Raw genomic sequence first — 23820 nt, forward strand, 5'->3', positions numbered from 1 at the left:
TGATATATGATCTGCAGCTTTGATTCAAATGGATTTGTAAATGTCTTATTCAGAATATTATTAGAGGCCAGATTAAGGATTTCCTTTGAATGGAAAAAGCTTTGTGTGCTACTTTACTGCGAGCTACTTGCCAAGTAGGAAACAAAACTGTCCTGATCTTGACCTCATTTGCTAGATTACGTTGTCGTTACCTTGTTGTTTAACTTTCACTTTCATCAGTGAAAGTAGAGAAATGGTGTGAAAGTAATAGCTCTAGTTTCCTTATGAATGGATTTAAACTGTGGGGGGGCGTAGCTCAGATGGTAGAGCGCTCGCTTAGCATGCGAGAGGTACCGGGATCGATACCCGGCGCCTCCACTTTTTAAATTACACATAAAAAGTGCTGAGTTATGACAATTCACTTCAGAGTGCATTCTGCTACGTTTTTATCAAAAATGAATTCATTTTGTCAGGTACGATTAAACCTATTTCATATTTTTGATTATATATTCATACCTACTTTTGTTACTTTTTCGTTTCGCCGGCGCAAATCTCGCCAAGCAGACTTTATTGGCGACAACACACAGTATACACATAAAAATGTTAAAAAGACAATAAATTTGTAAAAAGACATTAATTTAAGAATTTACTATGCTTTCATGGGTACTACATCCTGATTCGCCGTTTCATATCACGTGACCCCAAGTGATCTCATCTCACGTAAACTACGCTACAAAAATCTAATTCTCTCAGTAATTATCTACATTAATTTCAAGTTAAATCTTAATTTGGATTACCAATTTAAATGCAAGAATTATTTCAATTCGTACGACGAGATTACTCAGAAATTATGTGAAACCGCAGTGCTTTACTTCGCTAGTGCATTCTCATTAGAATTGATGAATTTAACCCTTGACTTTGCCTTTTCTATATTTTCGCCTTCGGATGAGCGGTGTGATTGCATCCTAATTAACTTAACAAATTAACCAAAATAAGAAATACACAGCATTTATGGCATAATCTATTTAGCTGAATAGAAGGAAAAATCATTAAAAAATGCTTAGCAGAATAAGAGTATTCACAATATTCAGTAATAATAATAATAATAATAATAACCACAATATTCATTTGTATTTATGCCACTATATAGTAAGAAGTTTGGAGGATCTAAATAATCAGAGTAGTTATTCCGACTCATTTTGGCGGGTTTAAATCATCCAGAGTTTACTTTTTACCTCTTTTTAACTTTCGTTTGTTCGGAATGTATCAGTGTAACGACAATCTTTTATGCAGTTGGCGGCATATGTTAGGTGAGAAGAGATGTCACACGCAATTTCTGAGAACATTTTTTAGAAGAATTTTTGTGGGTCAGATTATTAATTTCCAAAATTAGTGCAAACCTGTATCATATAATGATCCGTCTTTGGTCTTTCAATTGAAATCAGTGACAGTAAAATGTCAGTAAAGGATTTGTGGATGACTCTTCTACAGATCTTTTCACTCATTTATTAATTCCATCTCTACAAATATCAGAACTTTTACATCAACTGAATCAACTTTACATCAACTGCGACGTTTGCATAATACGCTGCACCACTTTTGGCCAGTTCAGTGTACTTTTTACACTGAGTCTATTCTCATATGATCGTTTATCTAATTTAATGATAAATCGTATGTGGGAAAGGATCTCGTAATAATAATTTACTTTAATGAATTGCGAGGCCCTTGTTATTATTCTGTTAACCTTTTGAAGATGAGAAAGAAATGTCGCTTATGTAACTACGAGAACTGGGACTGTTGCAAGGGAGACCTTCATAACCCTAATGAGCGACATAATTTTGTTGCTTAGACTAACTTATGAAAAATTAAAAAAAAAAAAAAAAAAAAAAAAAAAAAAAAGGATTTTTAAATATTAAATTATTACTTTCTTTCTTTCTTTTTTTAAAATAAACATAAATATATCCTCATTCTTCTCAATGCTGAAGATGAAAGATAAAAAAAATTGTACTGCTTTGAAAAATTAAAATATTCGACTTTTATTGTATTTACAGAAACATTTTACCTAAAATTTTTGTATTGTAAATGTTTTATTTAATAATCCTTATTCTCCCCTATCTTTTACACTGTAATTTCCAAGACAATTAAAAAAAAAAGAGGCTTTAGTAGTATTGGAAGAGGTATTTTATCTCATTCCTCTTCAAGAGCTTTCTAGTGTCCAAGGATAGTTGTAGGTCGACGTCTGGATAATACGCTTTTAAAGTACCAAAGCGCAAAAATCCATGGGGGATAAATTAGGAAGTTTAGCAGGGATATGAGTGAAGGATATGGCCTCGATACCCGTTTCTCGCTCCAATTTTTCCAGGAAATTAACAGTGGATTTTGACGTGTGGCTGTATTTTGAAAAACTTTCTCTAGATTATTTGAACCACGTTTTAAGAGTTTTCACTCCTCTTTGATGAGGATAAATGGATCTCTTTTTACTGCTGCCATTTAAATATATCTAAAGTTCATTTAGTGTTACAACATTTTTCCATTTTTATCCTTTTATATATTTTATCATTTTATTATAAATGTTTCTCGTAAAGAATTCTGAAGTGCGTTCTGCGTTCGGCGATATGTCATGCAGAAAGACGATGCACAATATGTTTTTTTTTCCTTTCTAAGATTGAAATAAACATTAATCACTTTTTTACACTGAGCATTTTAATGATCTTGAAACTATCCTTTGACTTGGAGATTTTCTTTTAACATTAAAGATCCTACTTTTGCAGCATTTGAAACATTCAGTTTTTTTTTGGATATGTATTTGGAACAGTTTTTTCTCCCTTGAAGCCAAATTGTGACGTTTTTTCCTTTCTTATTGACAATACTATCGATCGCAGTTTTAGATTAGATGGTTTTCGCAGTTTTTTTAATAAATAGATACGAAAATTTTCTTCGAAAAGAGCACAAACACAGCCTTCCATTTCATTGCTTCTTTAAAAGCCCATTTTGCATGAAAACAAAACTCTCTATTAGCAGACGATAATTTATACTTTCAAAAATATACTTGCAATTAAAATAATTTTTAAGTAGAGAATTTCTTCTATAGCAAAGCAAAATCGTCTAAAAAATGTGCGAACATCCTCTGTATATATTTCCTTTAGAATATGTAAAAACGTATATCAGAACTTAATATTGGAACTCCGGGGAAAAAGATGATCAGAAAGGATCTTCAAAATGGGTGACAGGCTTCGTAGGTTCATGTTTCATCTGCTGACTGAAGCGTATCAACAGATATCAGCCATTTTGTTCAGAAATAAAGTTCAAGAATCTGCACTATCTATTATGTTTTCATTATTTTCTGATTATTGCAATAAATTAAAAATGCATTGATGCAACAACAACGCAGAAATTTTCAATCCCTTCTTCTATTCTGAAATATTTATTTTGATACCTAACATTGTATGTATGCCACACAGGTGAAAAATTCCACAGAATATACAGTAAATCCATTCTAAAGCAACCATCCATAGCTTTATATGATTTTGGTCTGCTGTGTAGTCGGTCGTCTTACCAGAAGTATTAATATTCATCGATGTTCCCCAAAATAGTATTTGCAACGTTCAAGGTCGATCGTTTCAGGGAAGTGATTGCCGCCAAAAGAGGGTAGACTCTTTTCACATTTGGCGATGAAATAAATGTATTTTAGTTTCCATCGAATTAGATACAATATTAAAAAGTGAAATAATGATTTAAATTATTAAAATTATGTGTATTGCTTATAAGTTACTCACTTTGTTAAATAATGACAGATGCGTTAAATCTGAAGCATAAAGATCTTGAAGCTATATCGAATGATATCACTCTTAAAGTCGCTTATGTACAAGGGCACGTGGAAGATTAAGCAGAGCTGTCATGGTTTCTGCATTGGCTGATAAATGCTGTTCCTAGTTTCTTTCCTTTCTCTATCCTACAGTTTCTGAGGCAAGGTTGTGTCTATAGACTAATGTTTTACATGTTAAGAGGGTACAAGAACCTTTTATGAGGTGTAATTCAAAGTTGCTGCCAAAGAATCTTTTGAAACACTTTAATTAATTTTCTAATTAATTTTTTTAAGTACATAAAAAGCGTCTGTATTTAAAACAGCATTTTCTCAATCAATTTTATAAAAATGTTATTCAGAATTCTGTTATGGAAAGATCTCAAAAGGGAAGTAAACGTAGAATGAATTGCTGCGTACTACGGATTCGCAGAAATCTCCTTGATCAATTAGACCATATGAACAGGAAGACGTAAATCTTTATTAGGTAAATAACAGCTCTTAATAGTAAGATAAACAGCTATTCACACATTTCGAAATCGCTCGCTGAGCAAAGCCATAATTACAGACCAAGAACTCAACAGCAAAGTAATTGCAGACTCTGAAGTAACTTTAGTTTACTCCACCGACAGAGCAGATGGCCCACCTGAAGATGGTGCTTAACAGCCTGTTTAAACCCTACCAGTGATTCTAATTTTGCTCGCAAATCCGGATGAAGAAAGCTATCGGTATAGCAAAAAGCAATGCAAGTACAGTGTAACGAGTGCAGTCAACCGTGCAGGCTAAACTGTACTACTCTTGAGCTGAAGGAGGCATTGCGTGTGCTGTTCTCTTGGTTTTGATTTAAAAGCAGAACTGTCTTTTTGTTAGTTCTCTAAATATTAAACTATCGCAATCATCTCGAGATACGAGTTTAATTTGTTCTAGCATTGAGCTCGTATAGCGAATTTCTCGTATCTAGAAACAAACTTCCCCATTGAAAATAATTGAAATTCATTTAATTCGTTCCGCACCCCCAAAAAATCTCATTGCCATCTCAACTTTAGTCGACGTACCCGGTGTTTTTCGGAGAAGGTCTAAGTACAGATTCTTAGCCTTAGCGAAAACGATAGCTTCCGGCACTGAAGCGCCTTTTAATTGCTTCTCGTTAATCCACACCAGCAACAACTTCTCAACATATTCTAGGAGGTTTTGACGATGCTTGGATGTAAACGGTAACTCCTTCGGCCACATCAAGTTTGTTAATTTCTTCCTTCTTCTTCAGAATAGTGCAGATCGTCGATGTCAAACGGTCGTAAGTCTTCGCCAATTCTATCATTCTTACAACACACGTAAGTTTACCTATGATTTCTTTCTTAATTTCAACGGCCATGGCTTCCTTCTTTTTCTTTGCAGCACTATCTGAGGCAACAATCTTTTTGGGAGGCATCGTGAAATAATTATTTTCAGATTTAAAGTAAAAAAACAATTAACTCACAAGCGCACAAACAAGCAGATCAGATTTAGAGACGAATTTTTCAGTCATGCTTTCCTCGTATCTCGAATTTCTCGTATATTTATCGTATATTGAGGTTGCACTGTATTCATTTGAAAACATATGCAAGGCAGGTGACAGGAGACGGACGACGGGGACGCCAAATGTTCTACAAAGAAATTAATAATGTACAATATGTAATACAATTCATAACATAAGCTCTTAAAAAATCTTGTGCAGTACCAAAATACTGGTGTACCAGTACAAGTACGTAAGTTTAGTGATATGATTATTATAATTATAATATTAGTGCAGTATTATGACAGACTAACTCTGAAAGAACTTATTAATGGTCGCTCACAGCCTTCTGTGTTGAGCCTTCTGAGTTGCTCAAAGGAGGGGTTAAACGTTTCTAAAAGCTTCCATTGAAGTCGCTGCCAGGTTTTCGAACATACGCTTTTTAGGGAAATCTCAGAACTTCAAAAGGTACTTAGAAATTGACAAGTGTCGCTAGCATCGTAAAAACAAAATGTCGTCAAGATTCTATATGAAAGTTTTTGTTCGTATTTCTGGTTCTATTTGAGCTGGCTTTGCAATTCAATCATGAATCGACTCAGAATTAAACTATGTACAACAAACAAGATGTATAAAATATATTCGTACAAACATATTAAGCAATCACAGATTCCAAATTAAATAAAATACGTAATAATTGAACGTAAAATTAACTGTAAAAATAAACACTAAATAATTAAGTATAAATTAAAATAAATTACACAACAATACAAAACACATAAAGACAAATTATTTAATCACATAAATACAAATATTTATATGACATTTTATCTGCTCCTAGACCGCAAAGCTTATCGGAATGTCAATATTCACGTGACCCCTCTCCTCCATTAGCAACAGCCAAGGGGGGTGTACAAACATCAGACGAAGCAACACACAGTTCATTTAACAATACAACTCAAACCATTTATACCAAGATGTTGTAGCACATTTCCACTCATTAATCTTGGCTAGAACCCTGAAGCAGTACATGTTTAACGTAACGCGCACGCATTTGCAGCTTTTCGGGGTGAGAGTGAGTAATATAAATCGATGAATTAAATGTACTATTAAACAGCACATCTTGCCTAAGCAACTTGTTCATAAACATGGACTGTGATGTAACTAAATAGAAATACTCTTTGCTTTACACTGTGGTATTTAAGTATTTGTTAACTATTATCAGCTACTGTCAATTGAACCTATTGATAGATGAAATACGTAATTAATGTAATGAAACCTTCTTGAGACGACGACACCGGATGTTTTGTGGTGGTGGTCGCCTTAGCGAAAGTGAGTCTAAGTGATACTGTTATTAACATCTGGAAGGGGGTTTACAGTAATTAAATTTAACTTTATTAAATAAAGGAGAAATTTCATGAAGAATTAATTGTTGATGAAGCAATAAATAAAGTCAGTAAATAATACATAAAATGAGCCCTGAAGTTTGAGGTATCTAAGGTATTTAAACAATTAGAATATTTTACCAGTTTTTAATATCAAATAATAGTGTATTCTACAATTCAAAGGGGACTTTCATATTTAATCCTTTTAATTTAAAAACAGTATCCTGATTAGAAACTGAATATTTAAAGAGTATCGTTAACTTTTTGTTTATCTGTAGTTGATAAAATGTTCCTAATGCATGATTTTCGGATGTAATCCTAAGGAAACATTATATTTTAATTCACCATTAAAGAATATGAAATTGATCTACTAACGTCTGATCGCAGGCAATAGCAGTTTTTTTTAAATGAAGTAAAAGCATCCCAAGAATCATTATACACTACTGTAATTAACAAAATGAAAAAGAAAATCTGAAAGGTTTCAGATTTTAAATTACGTACAAAGGGGTGTTTTTTTTTTTAACATTTTGTGTGTTACCATTATTTATTAAAAATCATGTCCTTCGTACTTAAACCATAAAATTCAGTTCAAAAGCAATATCGCAAAATAATTTTAAATTGAGCCTATCTTTAGAATTTCCGATACGCAGTCTCACGCGCTGGCGATAAAAAATGTTTTTTCTGTATAACGTTGCATTTCTCGATTTGAAATCGTTTAGTTTTTAAATCGAAAATTTGTTGAAGTGTTACAAAATATGAAATCGATAATAAAACAAATTTCAAATCCAAATTAGGGCTTCCACACGCCCATAATCTATGGAAGATTACGTTACTCAAATTTTGATGGCTCTAGGTACCGTTATTTTATCACAATGCGAAAAACATATATACATTTATGAAGATTCTTCATTATTTAATTTCTTCAGATATAATACAGGGAGATAATATTTGGTTGCAACGATTTGAAAAGTGGTGCAGACTTTTAAAGGTTTCAACGCAAAATCGCTAAACGAAAACAATAGTCGATCAGGGCAAATTCCTCCTTGGACTAATAAACTCATGAAATTAATTAAAACCTTCAATGTGCACAATGGTTTCAAGTAAAAATATTATTAAATATTTTTAAATGATACCTGAAACATAATAATAAACTGCGCCCAATAAAGAATGCTTTTCTATTTGACGCGATAAACACACCGCATATAAAAATGAAAAATTTGGTTTTCACGTTGGGTGAAGACAGGAGGGAAGAGGTTTTTCACCTTGGCTTTTTGTAAGACCAGATCTTTACCTGTTTAATATAAGATAGGTTCCACATCACCTTATTAAGGACAATCCAAGAAGGGGCATCGCAATAAATTTTAGACAGGTATTTAAATTTAAAATTAAGTCGAAGGGTTTGTTTCGCATGCCAGTGTCTCCGATTCCATGGACGACCAATGCCTGTTCCTGACCTCCCGATGATCTGTAGGCTCAGGAGTCACCAGTGGAAGGCGACGCAATAAAGTTAGCTATAGTTTTAAATTCTAGTTTTATGGAAGCACAATGATATTAGAGCTGCTTGTTACTAGAATGGTTGTCGATCACTGTCCAACCATTGCCCTACGTCAGCGTGGGACGGCGCAATAGATTTAGACAGATTTTTGAAATTAAAATGGAAATGAAACACACCAGAACCGAACAAGGCTGTTGGTCATTAGTGATCTATGGATTGATTGCTACTATAATTTAAACAAAACGTTGCCAATGCGGATCAATAAAGTAAATTTGCAAAAGGTTTAAAAATAAAATTAAACTGAAGACCATTCCTCATCCATCTCCATTTCTGATAGGAGATGACAGTGGCATATCCTTCATATAATGTTTCCCAGTGTTTAGAATGAATACGCCCGTTTCCCTTAAATATACCTCCCCGAAGGTATTCCTTTCCATAGGAAGATAGTATTTTTGTGCTTTATGTGACACTGACATTGCTGTAATGCAAATAATTCAATAACCGAAATAACTAGGCATTTATCAAAAACTGTGAAAAAAAGATAGGTATTTTTCGCAAACTATGCATGATAACTTATTTCACTAACTACATATATTCCAGCAAAAAACAAAAATCTGCATTTCTGATTGGTTTTATTTAGTAAATGCATGAGTTTCAGCGTTTTCCCCAGTACAAAGAGTTATAAGGTTCCAACCTTAAAGGTACAGCTATGTGTGTGGAACCTTGAGAACTGGCAAGCGAATAATCGCTTTAGATCAGGAAACAGAAATGTAAATTCAAGAAGGGTTAATTACCCTTTATTGCTCAAAATAAGAATTAACAGATGGCCCTTCTTTAGGATGTACAGAAAAGCCTCCACTTGGGCTTGAACTCAAGAGTACTAAGAAAATCAAACTTGCTAAAAAGATATAGCCGAAGCTATCAAAATTCTACAGGAGTTGGTCCCTAAATGTTAACTAAACGGCGAAGCTATCAAGGGCCTGAAATACGGCCGAGTGTAGTAATAGCTTAGACAGAATGTAGCCAAAAGGCGAACGCGTGCTAGTCAGTATCTCTGGCTCTCTATAACGAAATCAGAGGAACTTCGAACTTAGTACTGCTCTTCCTTCATTTGCATTTAACCGCGATTCTGAAAACACACACTGGCAGGAAATTTCTAAGCTGGAATTAGAATGAATAGGAAAGAAGCTTTAACTAAAGATAACTGTTAAAAACTTAAGATAAACCTTACACAGTACGTGCAAAAGAATTTTCAAGCATATTCATAACTCTGTTTTTTTCTTCTAAATATTTCCCAAGTTACCTATCCGAATTTGTTTTTCTTGAAAGAGTTGCGTAGTTTCGTAGCTTTAGAAACACTACCGAGGATATATACTATAAAGGCATACAAATAAATAAAGCGTTCCGTTTTCAGAATAAAATTCGAGTCTTGCTAAAAGTTAGTACAAGGTTCTAGTAACATTGTTCAGTGTCTAGATCGTTCATGGAGTTAAATGAAGATTTCTTTGTTGAAAACATATTCATAATTCATTCACATCACGAACAGAAAGAATCACCAGACTCACAGAAGTTTGAAACACGAATATAAAACCATCTTTTGAATGCCCCTATTACCGTCGCCTTTTTATCTTTTACTAAAATAAAATTTTTATTACAGAGGCAGCTCAATTTGAAACTTGTTTTTAAATAATTGAGCATGTTGAAATGTATTTCTTTTCAGTTCTGTTTTACAGATTTGGAATTTTTAGAAATTACATAATCTGATGGTGAACTTAGTAGTAAACAAATGAAAATAAAATTCCCAAGAAAAAAAAAACAAAAGAATTTACTTGCCTAAAGTTGATATTCGTGCTGCGAGTAGAGAGTGAGCCTAATCATGATTTCGTATGTTCTGAATGGTCCGTGGAAAAAGAATGTATCTTACATGAATAGGATATTCATTAATATATTATTCAGGACAGGTAGTTACTTGATTTCTTGAGTTTCTACGGTCTTTCTGGTATGAAAGGATAGGAGTACAGTGAACTCATTAATCGTGATACCGAGATTAGGGATCCAGCTTTCTTTCAGAGAGGGTTCGTAGCAGTAGATATCAGTCAGTACTTATACTGTACTATTTTTAATCTTGGACACAATAGTGAAGTGGAAATTATTTTTAGAAATTATTACAGATTATTATAATAATCTAATATATAATTATATAATTACTGATTATTATAAGAATCTAATATATAATTATATAATTACTGATTATTATAATAATCTATAATTATATAATTACTGATTATTATTATTATTATAGATTGGCCTTTTCATTCTCTGTGGTTATTACGATACGTTATGCTAACACGGCAGTAATCACACTTTCTGGCACGTATCTCGTTGCACGAGAACAAGAATTTTCATTCATGATTAATTTATTTTCCTATTGTATTAAAACTTTCTTAGAAAATAATTTTTTTTTGCGGCAGTTTATTCTTATCCAGTTTGCCCTGTAATTTCATTTTACTAGAAATACGATTGGTTATCATTAATGAAAATGAACAATTAAAACAGTTTTCTCCCTCGTATTTAATTAACGAAATTTAAACAAAGAATCTTTTGCAACATAATTAATGATGTTAAATATTAATGATTTTCACAAAGCCTTTATGTTTTTAAGTTTGCAACTCGAGGGATGTCTGGAGAGTAAAAACGCGCTTTTTTCATCTAATTGCGTGTTAGAGGCTTTAAAAATGGAAACTTTTAAGACACAAATGTTTTGTAATGCACGTCAGAATTGATAATTACAATAAATTTCTTCGGAATTTAATCTGATTCTGTCTTTTTATATGTCTGTCATACATTAGCGAATACTTTTTTTCCCAATAATAATAGAATAAAATAAGCAAGGGCTTGATGCTTAAACTCATTAAAAGAAAGAGTAGATATATTCTTAATTATTTCGCGTTGTTTTCTTTACTTAATTATATTGACTTAATGTTTTCTTACAGGTATAACTTTCCAGTCGGTTTAAACGCTTTTTAACAAAAAATAGTGCATTTGTGCCCTTGATAATACAACTTCATGTGTATTACTTCGTCACTGTGTGTAACAAATTTTCCATGAAAAGCTCATATTAAAATTATTTCTATAAAATTTACAAAGGTCGTGAACCACCTCGCAAACTTTCAAAACCAAACAAAATTTGATTTACAAAACTTATAAAGTATTTTAAAATGCTTTCATAACCTCTTTTAGGACGCTCTGCTAAGAATAAGAAAGAAAACTGAGTCTAAAACTGTAATTAACATAAATACGAGTTAGATTTGTTGGATATTGAAGACACAGATGACCGAGCGTTTAGCATGCCAGACTCGCATAAAGAGTACGTGTAACTCTTTACGCTTCCTTTTCCTTTAAGCTTTCGTTTCTTTACTGTGAAAAAATTATCCATAAAAAAAGAAAGTGTAAGATTGGATAAAAGCAATGAAAAAAAATATGGTACACATAAAATCTCTGCAGAATAAATAGTGGAGCTACCTATGAATATTACTTCTTCGTATTACCAGTAATATATGGAGGGACAAACTTTTATGGAAGCTTCTAGAGATGCTTCGGTTTTGTGAATGCATGTTTGTATAATTTAAGCGATTTTAATTCCGTCGAAAAGTTGGGACTTATGAGATGATCATAGGAATTCGGATGCAGGAGCGAAGTCTGGATTTTCACATATGACCACTGCAAGACTGCACTATGACTGCATGAACTCAGCTACACAACTGTCACACAGTTGTCGTAAGTTGAAAGTGATTCGCATTAACTGGTAAGTGATTAGTATTGAATAGCATCAACTGTCGTAAGTCCAAAATGACTAGAATTAACTGGCAAGAATGCTAGTCGTGAATGATGACGAACTCTATATGTGAATCATTAACTGGCAAGAATGTTAATCGTGAATGATAACGAATTCTAGATGCGAACGATGATAGTCAGAAAAATGGATACTTGTAAACAATGAAGATAACTCGTTATCAGCCTAGTGTAGTGGGTCTCGCGCCTTACCCCACTCGTTCTTAAACTATAGTAGAATGCAATGAAACTCGAAGCTCGTGAAGCAGAGGATTAACGCATACAGTTAGCAAGTGCAAGGCTAGGTTTTTATTTATGGAATAGCAAAGCGTACGAACGAGGAGGGTTATGCCTTCGTGGATGACGACTTTCTAAAGGAAGATGGCGCATATTCATGTTACGCGTGTGGAAAACTACTAAAACCCATCAGCGAGTTAGCATGGGATCGAACCTCCGTCGAAGTTCCTATATTCAGAGGATTTAACCATTCTGTCCCTGGTGAACAGCTAAGTAAAGTATCCGTAGTTCAAATCCCAGAGCGGGTAAGCCCATTTTTCGTTTTTCCCCTCTTCAAAAATTTTGCAATATCTTAAAAAAAGGTAGAGTATTTGATCAAAATTTAAATAACTTAATAAAATAAACTTAATAAAATTAAGTTTCACTTTTAATCTTACGAGCTTCTTTACCCGCTCTTTATTTTCTCTTTTTTATTATTTAATGTCTTTCTTCTTAAATTGTCCTTAAATTGGCTTAATTGAATTTCCGTCAGCCATTTTCTTCTTAAAATTTCCTTAATTTACATAAATTTCTTCTTAAAATTCGAAGAAAAAGAACGTGTAAAAATTTTTGTGTACTATTACATACAAAATTTACCGAATTACTGAGTTTAATTTAAAAGCTTCTGAAGCACTTAGATACGTATCTTATTTCTTAACGTAAGGCTTGGGAATTCTCCATTTGTAACGTGAAATCATTTGCTCAGTCGCCATAAAACTGTCGCCTCGAAATATTTCTCATAAAAGCAATAAAATATGGAAGCACTTAAAAGTGAAGGAGATATTAAGGTAATGTTTAACTTTTGATCGCAACTTTATTTTAAAACTGGGGACTGCCGGCATAGTCTAATGGTAAAGAGAGAAAACAAGAGGAAGTATCGATTACATGCTTGCATCATCATGAATGGAATTAACGGCATATTAATTCTGGTGTGAGCTACGCTTTATCTTTGATGTAAATTTTCTGGTGATATCAGCCGATCATTAATCAAAGATTATTTATTTCAAAAATGAGTGTTGTAAGAAAAATCTATTTTTCGGAGGAGAAAATATTTAAGAAGACATATATACATGTTTTAAATATAAAGTCATTGGCTTCGGTACTGCAAACAAAAGAGTTTTTAAATTTTGAGAAAAATCATAGAATTTTGAAAATTGTGATCTTCGGCTGATTACCAGTTTTCGGGCTGAAAACTAGCAAAACAGCTTCTGCAGACAAACAGAAATATATCCATATTTTTATACAAGGCAAGCAAAGGTTTCAGGAAAATCATCCCATGATCAGAAACTAAGTTTGAAATTTGGAAATGGGTAGAAAGCATTACTTATTAAGTGACATTAAGAGGACGGCTGTTTGAATCTTTTTGGATGTTTTCAAATGATAAAAAGGGCTGAAGTTACCTTCATTTAAAAAGGATTTTTTTTTCAAAAACACAGCGATTACGGGAAGGCTTTACCATCTTTATTTACTAAATGGGTAGAAACGTGGCTCTCGGCTTGTTCGGGATAATGGATAGCGCTGTTGCCTGCCGTATGATTGGATCCGGGTCCGGGTTTGAATATTGTAGAATCTTAAGTGTTTTTAAGTATCTAGTGTCTATGAAGCATGGGGACATTTAAAATACTGGCGAGTCAAAATTTCTCTCGAGTGACAGGTGGTATGAAAAGAGGGGTAGAAGGCTCTCAGATCAGTTTTCTGGGGTGTTCTACATCAAAACTTCCCTGTTCTCAAGGGTGCAAAACCAATCGGCCTCTGTAATGCACCATAGGCAAAATTCTCATTCATGAGACTACTAAATTACCTTATGGGTATACCTTATGGGGAACCCTAAAAAGAATCTGAAGTAATCCAATTTATATTAAAAGGAACATCTATTGTTCAACCAAGGAAAGCGAGAACGTCTTTGGCATGTAGCCGAAACACGTAATTTTATCCAATCAAAATGCCTGGTAGACAAGACAGACAGCATCTAAGGAGATTCAAGAACGCACTTACCTTGATTGATTTAGTGACCCCTGCTATTTTCGAGATGGTTAAATCGTTTAATTTGTTATGCCCTTTAACCTATATTTCCAGCGCCCAGGAGTAGCCAAAGATAAGATCATAACTAGTTTGATACGATAAACAGGCTACTGATAATAAATACCAATGAACACGCTAATTACATAGAGTTATTTGAAATGTAAATAATAGCTAGTTCCTTTTAAAAAGTCCTCCACAAAAGCATCCATTCCATTAGGCAGATTGCTCTAGTGTGCTTGCCATGATCAATTAAACAGTTAAAAACCTATTCTTTATTTCTTGAAAACTGCGTGATATGCTCGTAAAAAAATAAAATAAGAACGCAGATAACAGCTATGTGATAGACCACATCCATATATATTATTTAATTGACTGAATTTAATTAAGCCAAATTACGCGAAGGCTACCTGTTAAGGGAAAAAAGCCTTTTTGGAGGATTTTCTAAGAATAACAGACTTGCATTTACGTCATCAGGCCCAGTTCCAACAAATTTAGAGCCGATGACTATTAGCGTAGTTGGCACTACATGTAAATTAAACAGATTAATAATTCAAAGAGAAATACTTACGAAATACTTATGAAAGCAACTTAACGAGCGCCCTCCGAAAATTCATATCCTACGCTGCTGTCTATGTCGCTTATGCTTGAAATGACTTTCATAAAAGTTAGCCGAAAATACACTCATGTCCATAAATTAAGGATAATGCAAAATCAGGCAAAGGAAGAGTTAGAAGCAAAACAAATTTGACTTATTTGTAAAGCTTATTTATTAAACAAAAGGTAAAGAGCAAAAAAAGATGCTATATGTTTGATATTATTAAAAAAATTAGCGAATTTTTCTCCCTGGAGCAAATTACAGAAAAAAAAAAAAAAAAAAAAAAAAAAAACCTATTTACAAAAAAACAATATTACATGGTTGGTATGATTGTTAATACATTGTATGTCTCCCAGACGATGCTATACAGTCCGTACAATGACTAGGTATGCTGAATATCAAATTATCGATCTGATCTTGGGGGATATGACACCACTCAAAACGTAATGCTCTCCGAAGTTCCGGTAGACATGTAGGAGGAGGTTGATGGGCTGCAACTCGTCGGCCAAGCATGTCCCACTCGTACTCTACTGGATTCAAGTCCGGTGAGAATGCTGACCAGTTCATACAGGTGATATAATCCGATTGAAGGCATTCGCTTACGATGTTTACACGGTGAGGACGGGCGTTGTCGTCCATAAACACAAATTGTGCGCCCATGGCGCCCCGAAACAAACGTACATGTTGTTCCAGAATGACGTCCCGATAGATTTGGCTTGTCATGGTTCCAATTTGAACATGCAGGTCAGTTCTGGAACCCAGAATAATTCCACCCCAAACGAGCACTCCTGCACCACCGTAACGGTGTCGTTCAATGATGTTTTCTTGGTGGTAACGGGTACCGTATGAAAGTCCGGCGAGAATCAGACTGCAAGCTAAACCTGGACTCGTCGGAAAACATCACACAAGCCCAACTGTTGCGGTGTCCGTCCACAATGCATGTCTCTACTCTAGGCTAACCGCAGGCGCCAGTGAGTTGCAGTAATTGGAACGCATCGTTGCCAAAGCCTGGAGATGACACTCTGGGAAATTCCAAGTTCGTCTGATACTTCCAGTTGGGTACGCCCACATTACAGACGGCCAATAATTCTACCACGTAAAAAACGATCCAAATGCGTCCTTGTGTCATAACTATTTGGGTATTGCACTGAATTGCTTATAAAGCGCCTACGAACAATTTTACTTCTTTGCCTGTATTCCTTATATATCACTCTCTTACACTCTCGTCATTGTGACGTACCATCGGTGTCATCTGGTTACTTCCTGAAGTTTGCATATGATTCTTAAAGATGTGTGTAGTGATTTTACAGGTGATATATTTATTTCAGAGTTCGATTTCCGCGTGACTCTGAATTATCCTTAATTTATGGACATGAGTGTATATTATACATGTTATGGGAAAGCTACAGAAACGTCCATGTGGTCAACCCATTTGTTAGGGTTCAACATCAGTGTTCATTACAATATTCTGAAGTACAATGTTGTAATGAACACTGATGTCCCAATGAGTTTAAAAGGAATTTTTTTTTGAAATGCGATTTTAATTTAGACAGGAAGAATAAATATACGACACGCAGTAGGTTTACACTTTGTTATTTGCTTGTTAAGTTTTGGATTCGATAACATGGATTAAAAACCATTTGCTTTAAGTCACCATATCTCAAAACTTTTCTAAAACGGCATTTATCCAATAATTTACGCGTAACGCAATTAACTCCAGCTTAGTGTTTTCCGAAAATATTTGAAAGCGAAGTTTGGATGCAGAAATCACGTTGGAATACTAGAATTTTCCCAATTTCTTTGTGATTTTTCTTTTTTACCTTGCATTGCCTTAGCATTCTTGCGAACCTTATCTTTGACTTCGAATACTGGAATGCAGTCCAAAATTCTAAATTTAATTTTAGTTTTAAGCCACAGTGAACGCTGATTTTTTGTCTTGTATGTGTAAGATGCCTAAACATTTATTTTCTCATTAATTATCTAACTATTATGATTCACATACTTTAACATATTCTGGAGATATTGAAGTTCTACATCACGCTTTTACTAGAATACCATAAAATATCCCGTAAAATACTCAAGCAGTGGTACTTTAAAATTGTTTTCATTTGGAGATATTTATGAAATTTCAAAAATCCGTAGAAAAGAAATTTGTCGCAAAATTTCGCTTTACTCCTTGCGTTTGGCAGCATATTATCATTTGATTCGAAACGATTTATGTGCACAGTATTCCAAAAATCAATAAACTTTGAAAAATATTTGCACTTGAGTCACACTGAGAACTTTAGAGGTTATTTCAGTTATTTAAAATTTTACATTGGCGAGTTTCTCTTGTAATTAAATTTAAATTGCATTGAAGTTACATTTTCATATTTTTTCTTCGAATGCAGTCAGAGTAATCGTTTTTTAGTTAAAAAAAGTCAAATGTACCCTATTTACCATTTTCTAGTTCTAGTCTCAAGCCTCATATTTTTATTCGTATCACTTTTCAAATGTTGCCACCAAATTTTATCGCCGTGTGATGTATTTAAAGAAATATAGCGAACATAAAAAAATGATGTGGACTTCACAAGACTTTCTTGAATGGCATATTAAATTATACATATTTTTGTTGACCTTCATTTAAAGTTATTTCCTGGAATTTCATTACAGATAGATTTCTTATTCAGTCAATTCAGTTCTCATTACGCGGCAAGGCAAAAATACATAAAAACACCTTCATTAAAAATTGTAAAATACTAATAAACCTAAAACACCATATAAAGTTAAAAACAGTTTAAAAAAGCAATTTTCGCAATTCAAATTAGAGTTTCTAGGTCAAAAAAAGCAATTCCGCCAACGGGCAGGAAGACAACTTTCCGGGACACGAAAACTGAAAGTTAACCTTTCGTCCTACTGGGAAAAAGACACTGAACTTAATGCACCAACTGACTCAATTCGTTATACTATCAAGGGTTTCAAATGTAAGCAAACAACCGCCACGTTAGGCCTAGAACCACTTTTAAATTGTTGACAATTCTAGAACTATTGCATGCAGATTAACATGCAAAGGCATAAAAAATTAACAGGAATATTAAGTAACGCACGTAACCTAATTCAATCACTTTCAAAGCAAAAAATTAACAATTTAACAACAAATAAGAATAAAAATACAGAGCGTACCGAGCCAGGTAAGACGGTGTGTGTATATATACAGTTTGGTGAGGCCAACTACAACAAAGAAATTGAGGTGGACGACTACATGTTATAGCAGTCATATATACAAAATTTAACGTTCTACTGGTAATCGTTTTTGAGTTATGCGAGATACGTACGTACGGACTTAATGAAAAAAATCCCTCTCGCAACTATATTAAATTCCTTTTATAATCCGTTTGGAAAAAAAAAAGTCCTTTATTCTGTCCGTACGTACAGATGTTACATAAATTCCGATGGATTCAAGAGCGATAAAAACGGATATTTTCGTTGAAAAAATATTGTATCAAAAGTGTTTCGCGATTATAATACTTCCTTTACTTTATACAAGGAAGTAAAAATATATTGCAACACAAATAAAACGATGTTGCCACCAAATGTTACCTCTACATTTTATTTTATAAAATATAATACAGCGAGTATATATGGAAAAACTGCTTGGCATTATAAATAAAAAGATGTTGCCATCAAATCGCATGAATTATGAATAAATAGAGCGAATATTAAAAAAAAATCGAATTTTTTAATGAAATAATATAGCGATGATTATTAATGAAATAATTTTAATGAAATAATATAGAGAATATTGAAAAATGGTATAACAAAAACATGGTTGAGCTGCCAAGTTCCACTAAGCGAAAGCTATTGCTCTTTGAGAAACAGTCGATGTACTTTAGTATATTCGTAACAATAAAATACCGGAAGAACTAAGTATTGTGCAACTTAGAATTATACATCATACACTAGCCATGAAATATTGGAAACCATATTGGAAATTCTAAAGGTATGCTCATTTTAAAATTTTGCGATATTACTGTTGAATTGAATTTTATGGTTTAAGTGCGAAGAAAATGATATTTAATAATTAATATATAATAAAAATATTTGTGATAATTTAACACACTCAAAACGTTAAAAAAAGTCCCCCTGGGCGTAATGTGAAATCCGAAAGCTTTCAGATTTTTTTTTATTGGCTATAATTATTATTAGCAATTTTTGCATATTATTTCCACTATTAGCCGCCATTGCTTGTAGAGCAATTTTTATATCCGCCGATTTTCCTTTTACTATCGCAAATAGTTAAAAAAATTTCTAAAACCTTTTAAATTAAAAAAAAAAATTCAAAAACTTTTATAGATTCCTTAAAAAAGACGAATTTATAAACTGGAATTTATTTCGACTTCAAATTTTAATTCTTTTACTTAATTTTAGTTTGAAATATAGGAATTGTAATAGTAGTATTTCCTTTTAATTATGATTATGATTACTAATTAAATCATTGCAGCTTAGGCGCAGGGTTTTAAGTAGTCCTTTTTTACATTTGTTTATTTGTTTACGTCGTTTATATATATATATATATATACATATATATACACAAAGATAGATAGATACAGATGATTTTAATGAATCCATCTAGTGTAATCTCACTCTTCCAGCCGATAATTAGTAATAAATGAAATCCTTTCATATTTTCTTTCTTGCTTACTTTTTACGAATGTAGTTCTGTTTATTATAAAAATGTTTTAAATATTTCGTAAGTTCTGAGATATTTAGTGAGATAAATCCATGCGAAACACAAACTAATATTTTTACTTTTATGAATAATAATCCAATTTTCTACAGTGTCATGGCAAATACTGTTAGTAAAATGAACCACTTTTATAATAGAAGAAGAAAACTATATAATGAATTTTAAGGCATCTGTAACTTCGTGGTTTATTTCACTCGTCATCACGTTGTTAAGTTAAAGTATTAACTTGTAGTTTTCTATCAGTCTGGTATTTTCTGTTTCATTCAAAAATTAACTGAATCATAAAAGAAAATGAATAACATAGCTTAGCTTACGTACCATATATATAGAAACAGGCTTGCCAGCTGATATAATCCGTAAGCATTCCAGACAGTGGCATACCCAGGACAGCTCCAGCATATGAGCCTGTATAAGGTAAAACATTTTATTAAATGGCAAATTTCAGAAGCTCTAATTAACAACCAATGAAATGAACACCATTAAAACTTAAAATGTATTATAGTAATTAATTATAAAAATGTAATAATTTTATAACCGAAGGAAGGGCATTTCTGCAGATGCATATCATATTGCCACTACAGACGAGAATAAATTAATTTCCTTCGCAGAGCGCTGATGCGGTTTATGTTTGGTGCGAAAGCAGTATAATGATCTGGATGTACTACATAATCACATCCGCATTTAAATAACATACGTATATTCTTAAAGTTTTATACTCTCTCTAGACATATATACAGACGCTGTCAATTTTACGAATTTCACAAAGCAAATCACGAATAACCAAGCTTTTAAGGGGATAAAAGTAATAGTTATGGATATTATTTATATGAAGTTAAAAAGGGCCTTTTTAACTTCCCTTGCAATAACTATGTTTTAAAAAAATGCACATTGGTGATGAAATAATACTGCATTTTGCTGTTAAACATTTACAGCTTTGAAGTAAAAATTCAGTATGAAAAATAAAACTTTTTTTTTTTTTTTTTTCAGACAGAAACATAAGCAAGAATATATCATGGCGAATTACAGTTGCCACTCAAAAGAAAAAAAGAAGAGAATTTTTTTTCCCCAATGGCGGGCACTTGCCTATAATTGGCATTGGCCACTCCTAAGGCCAGAAGTGCTGGCTATTTTATTGTGGAGGCACCTAATAGGCGGCCACCGTTACCTCCTATGAAGGGACAGATAGTAATCTATGTCTTCTCTGGGATTTGAAGCCGGGCCCTTCGGTATTGCAGTCAGGCTCCCCTAACCACAATATCACATGGGCGGAAATAAAATAAAATAAAAGTTCAAAATACTCATGCAGAAGATAATATTTACTCGAAATAATAAAGAAATTGATTCAAACATGTCACAGCCAAGACCGTTGAAAGGAAATCAAAATCATTTGTTTTGGATAAGGAATCTGCAACAACTACATTAAGGCCATATAAACACACTTAATCAAACCAATTTTGTTTAAAAAAATAAATTTTAACAACTTACATGACATGATAATCAACATTTATGCAATTCACGTAAGATATTAAAAATATTTTCAGGTTGACTTTGTTAGCATAATTAAGGAATTTCAGTGAACGTAATGTCTTGCATGTGGCAACTTAGAATTGCCTATGACATACATAAGTAAATGGAGTAAATAATCAGTTTCATTTTGATAGGAGTGTTTTTAGGGATTATGCATTATCACTTTCTTCAGTTGCAGTTAAATGAAGAACAAATGGGACATCTGATTTAAGGTTTACAAATCGTTAGCTTTATATTCATTTCTTTCCTTAATACCTTATTTTGTTGCCTACTCGCTCAATCGAAAGGTTCATGCAAATTTATGGGAAAACGGCGTAAACTGAATTTAGGAGGAAATCCTACCTAGTATGATTTTAAGTAAAAGTTTCATCGGTGATCATCTGAGAAGAAGTGAATACCTGATTTTGTAACATTAATAAGTGCTAAATATTAGTTGCGCTCTTATGTCCGACCTAGACAGTTTGTAGCTTCGCGAGTTACTGGAATTGTTATCCAGCTAATATTATACTGTAGAGTTTTGTTGGTAAAGTCGCTAACAAAGATCCCATTTCTTACAATTTAGTAGGTAAACTTCGCATTGATCTATCTGGTCTCGCAAATCCCATGTATAAATTTCTTTCTTGTTTCATACTTAGATTAATGCCGGAAAGGAAAAGGAAAAGAAAAACGTTTTTTTAATGTGTAAATTGTATGAATGCACGCAGTTAGAAAAAGCAAACACGTTTAGGACATCCAAGCACAAATTTCAAAAGTGCTAAGAAATGAAAATGATAATTTCAATGAAATATAGCGTAGTTTCTAAGACTACGCTGTTGTTGTGTTGTTGTTTTTTAGAACCGTATTATTGTTCTACAGAAAACTAAGGGACAAGCATAAAAAGAAAATCTGTAATACCAAAAATGGACACAATACAAAAACCCCTGAAAACTTATAGGCGTGAAATTTATATTTATTAACTATGCAATTATCAGGGAATTACAGGGGATAGAAAACTTGAATGATATCTCCGAAACAAACACATAACATAAATACTATCCGTTAAGGGTAATACGTGCATAAATCTTACCGCAGAAGGCAATGGTTGCCAAGCGACTTCTTTCCATTGGCGGGGCCCAGTACCTCCAGATTCCATGGCAAGCGGGATACGTGACACCCTGAAAAGCAACGGTTATGGTTAAAAGAATTTTCATCTTTATGCAACACACATGCAGATTAAAATATGAGTAAAAATGTTTCAGAAATTTACAGAATAAAACGATAAATAAGGGAGTCTCAAAAAGTATCCTCATCTGAATGCATTCTGCTATTCAGCATTTTGCACTCACGCATCCTTCAGAAATATAATTGGAGGGGTGTTTTAGCTCTTGAAATGACTCTCAATAGGTACTTATATCGATTTCACGTTTTGTTTTTACCCATTACATATTAGACATTGTTCAGCCCCAAAAAGGCTTTAACTTTTTTTTTTTTTTTTTTTTTTTTTTTGTGGTAGTACATGTAAATAAATGTAAGCACAAAGATTACATTTGGGGACAGCTTCACAGATTTCTAACAGATGTGATCAAATAAGATAACAACTGATATGCCATTATAGGCAATTAGAGAAGAAATTTAACAGTGAAAAGGATCAGATTTTATTTAATAACAAGTCTAATTAAGTGAGTAATTTGGAAAACATAATTACTGCGGAATAACTAAGAGTTCCAAATCTTTGCGATTCTAAAATGCCATCCATTTCAAAACGCATTATAATTTTAGTGATTTTTACATGGAAGAAATGTCATCTTAGAATTGAATAAGATAAAACTTTTAATTTAATATAACTGTTTTTAATTACAGGAACTAAGTTATGGTTATTTCCCCTTTCCCGATGCCACTCCCCCAGCAAATGCATTCCGTAAAGTTTCACGTATCTTCAAATTTACGAATTAAATAAGTTTAATTTATTAATTGCTTAGCGTAATTTCCAAAGAAGCTGCTGCTACTCATCTATGATTTTTATAGAATTATTTTATAAATAGGACTTTATGCAGCAGTACTCGGATGTAGACTATAAAACTGCGAAAAATATGCAGAAGAATATGAAAACAATACACAGTAATAAAACACTTTGTAAGTAAGGAATTATCATTGGACATTTTAGTTTGCATTCCTGAGAGCCAATTATGATTGGCTCTCAGGAATGCAAACTTTAAATTTCACTACCATAATCACTAACGAAATAGATTAATTTATACACTGAGCTGTTATTGATATATTTTCTTCTCTCTACATAAGAACTAATCATTTTCAACTTTTCTCCTATAGCAACAGAACTTTATTTTTTTTATAAAAGATGTAACTTAACTAATTATGTGACTCTTTCAATTTAAGGGCCGAACAAAGCAGGAATTTGTAATTGGTAGATTTCATCTTAAATGTGTTGTTGTTGTCAACTAGCACGAACTTAAGCAGCATACAGGTGACGGTACGACTTTGCTCAGTTCCGCCTCCAATTTTGATGGAGAGCACACCGAAAACACTACCAAAATGACCACCGACCCTAGGACTTAACGAGTCTCTAAGTGTAATTATAATGGGGGCGGTCCGAGGGTTCTCTAGAACCCCCACCTCCATCCAGAGGACATCCAGAGTCCTCTGGATAGACCGCTTATCCAGAGGACTTTCTGCTCACTGCATATTAGACATTATAC

At 33.1% G+C, this 23820-nt stretch overlaps 1 protein-coding gene and 1 non-coding gene across 3 annotated transcripts in view; one reads left to right on the forward strand and one right to left on the reverse strand.

Annotated features, from left to right (window-relative positions):
• LOC118189372 (vesicular glutamate transporter 1-like) overlaps positions 1-23820 on the reverse strand; it is a 607793-nt gene that overhangs the window by 65014 nt on the left and 518959 nt on the right. For both annotated transcript variants that reach the window (XM_085820946.1, XM_085820945.1), the window contains exons 6-7: positions 22194-22281; positions 19919-20005 (exon numbers count right to left, since the gene is read on the reverse strand). In XM_085820946.1, coding sequence (XP_085677072.1) covers positions 19919-20005; positions 22194-22281 — 175 coding nt within the window. The remainder of the gene's footprint in view (positions 1-19918; positions 20006-22193; positions 22282-23820) is intronic.
• On the forward strand, positions 285-357 carry TRNAA-AGC (transfer RNA alanine (anticodon AGC)). The gene has a single exon. It is a non-coding gene; the product is annotated as a tRNA-Ala (tRNA).

This window comes from Stegodyphus dumicola, chromosome 7, assembly GCF_044657685.1.
Source record: "Stegodyphus dumicola isolate Sdum_Otavi_A_Nest chromosome 7, ASM4465768v1".
NCBI lineage: Eukaryota > Metazoa > Arthropoda > Arachnida > Araneae > Eresidae > Stegodyphus > Stegodyphus dumicola.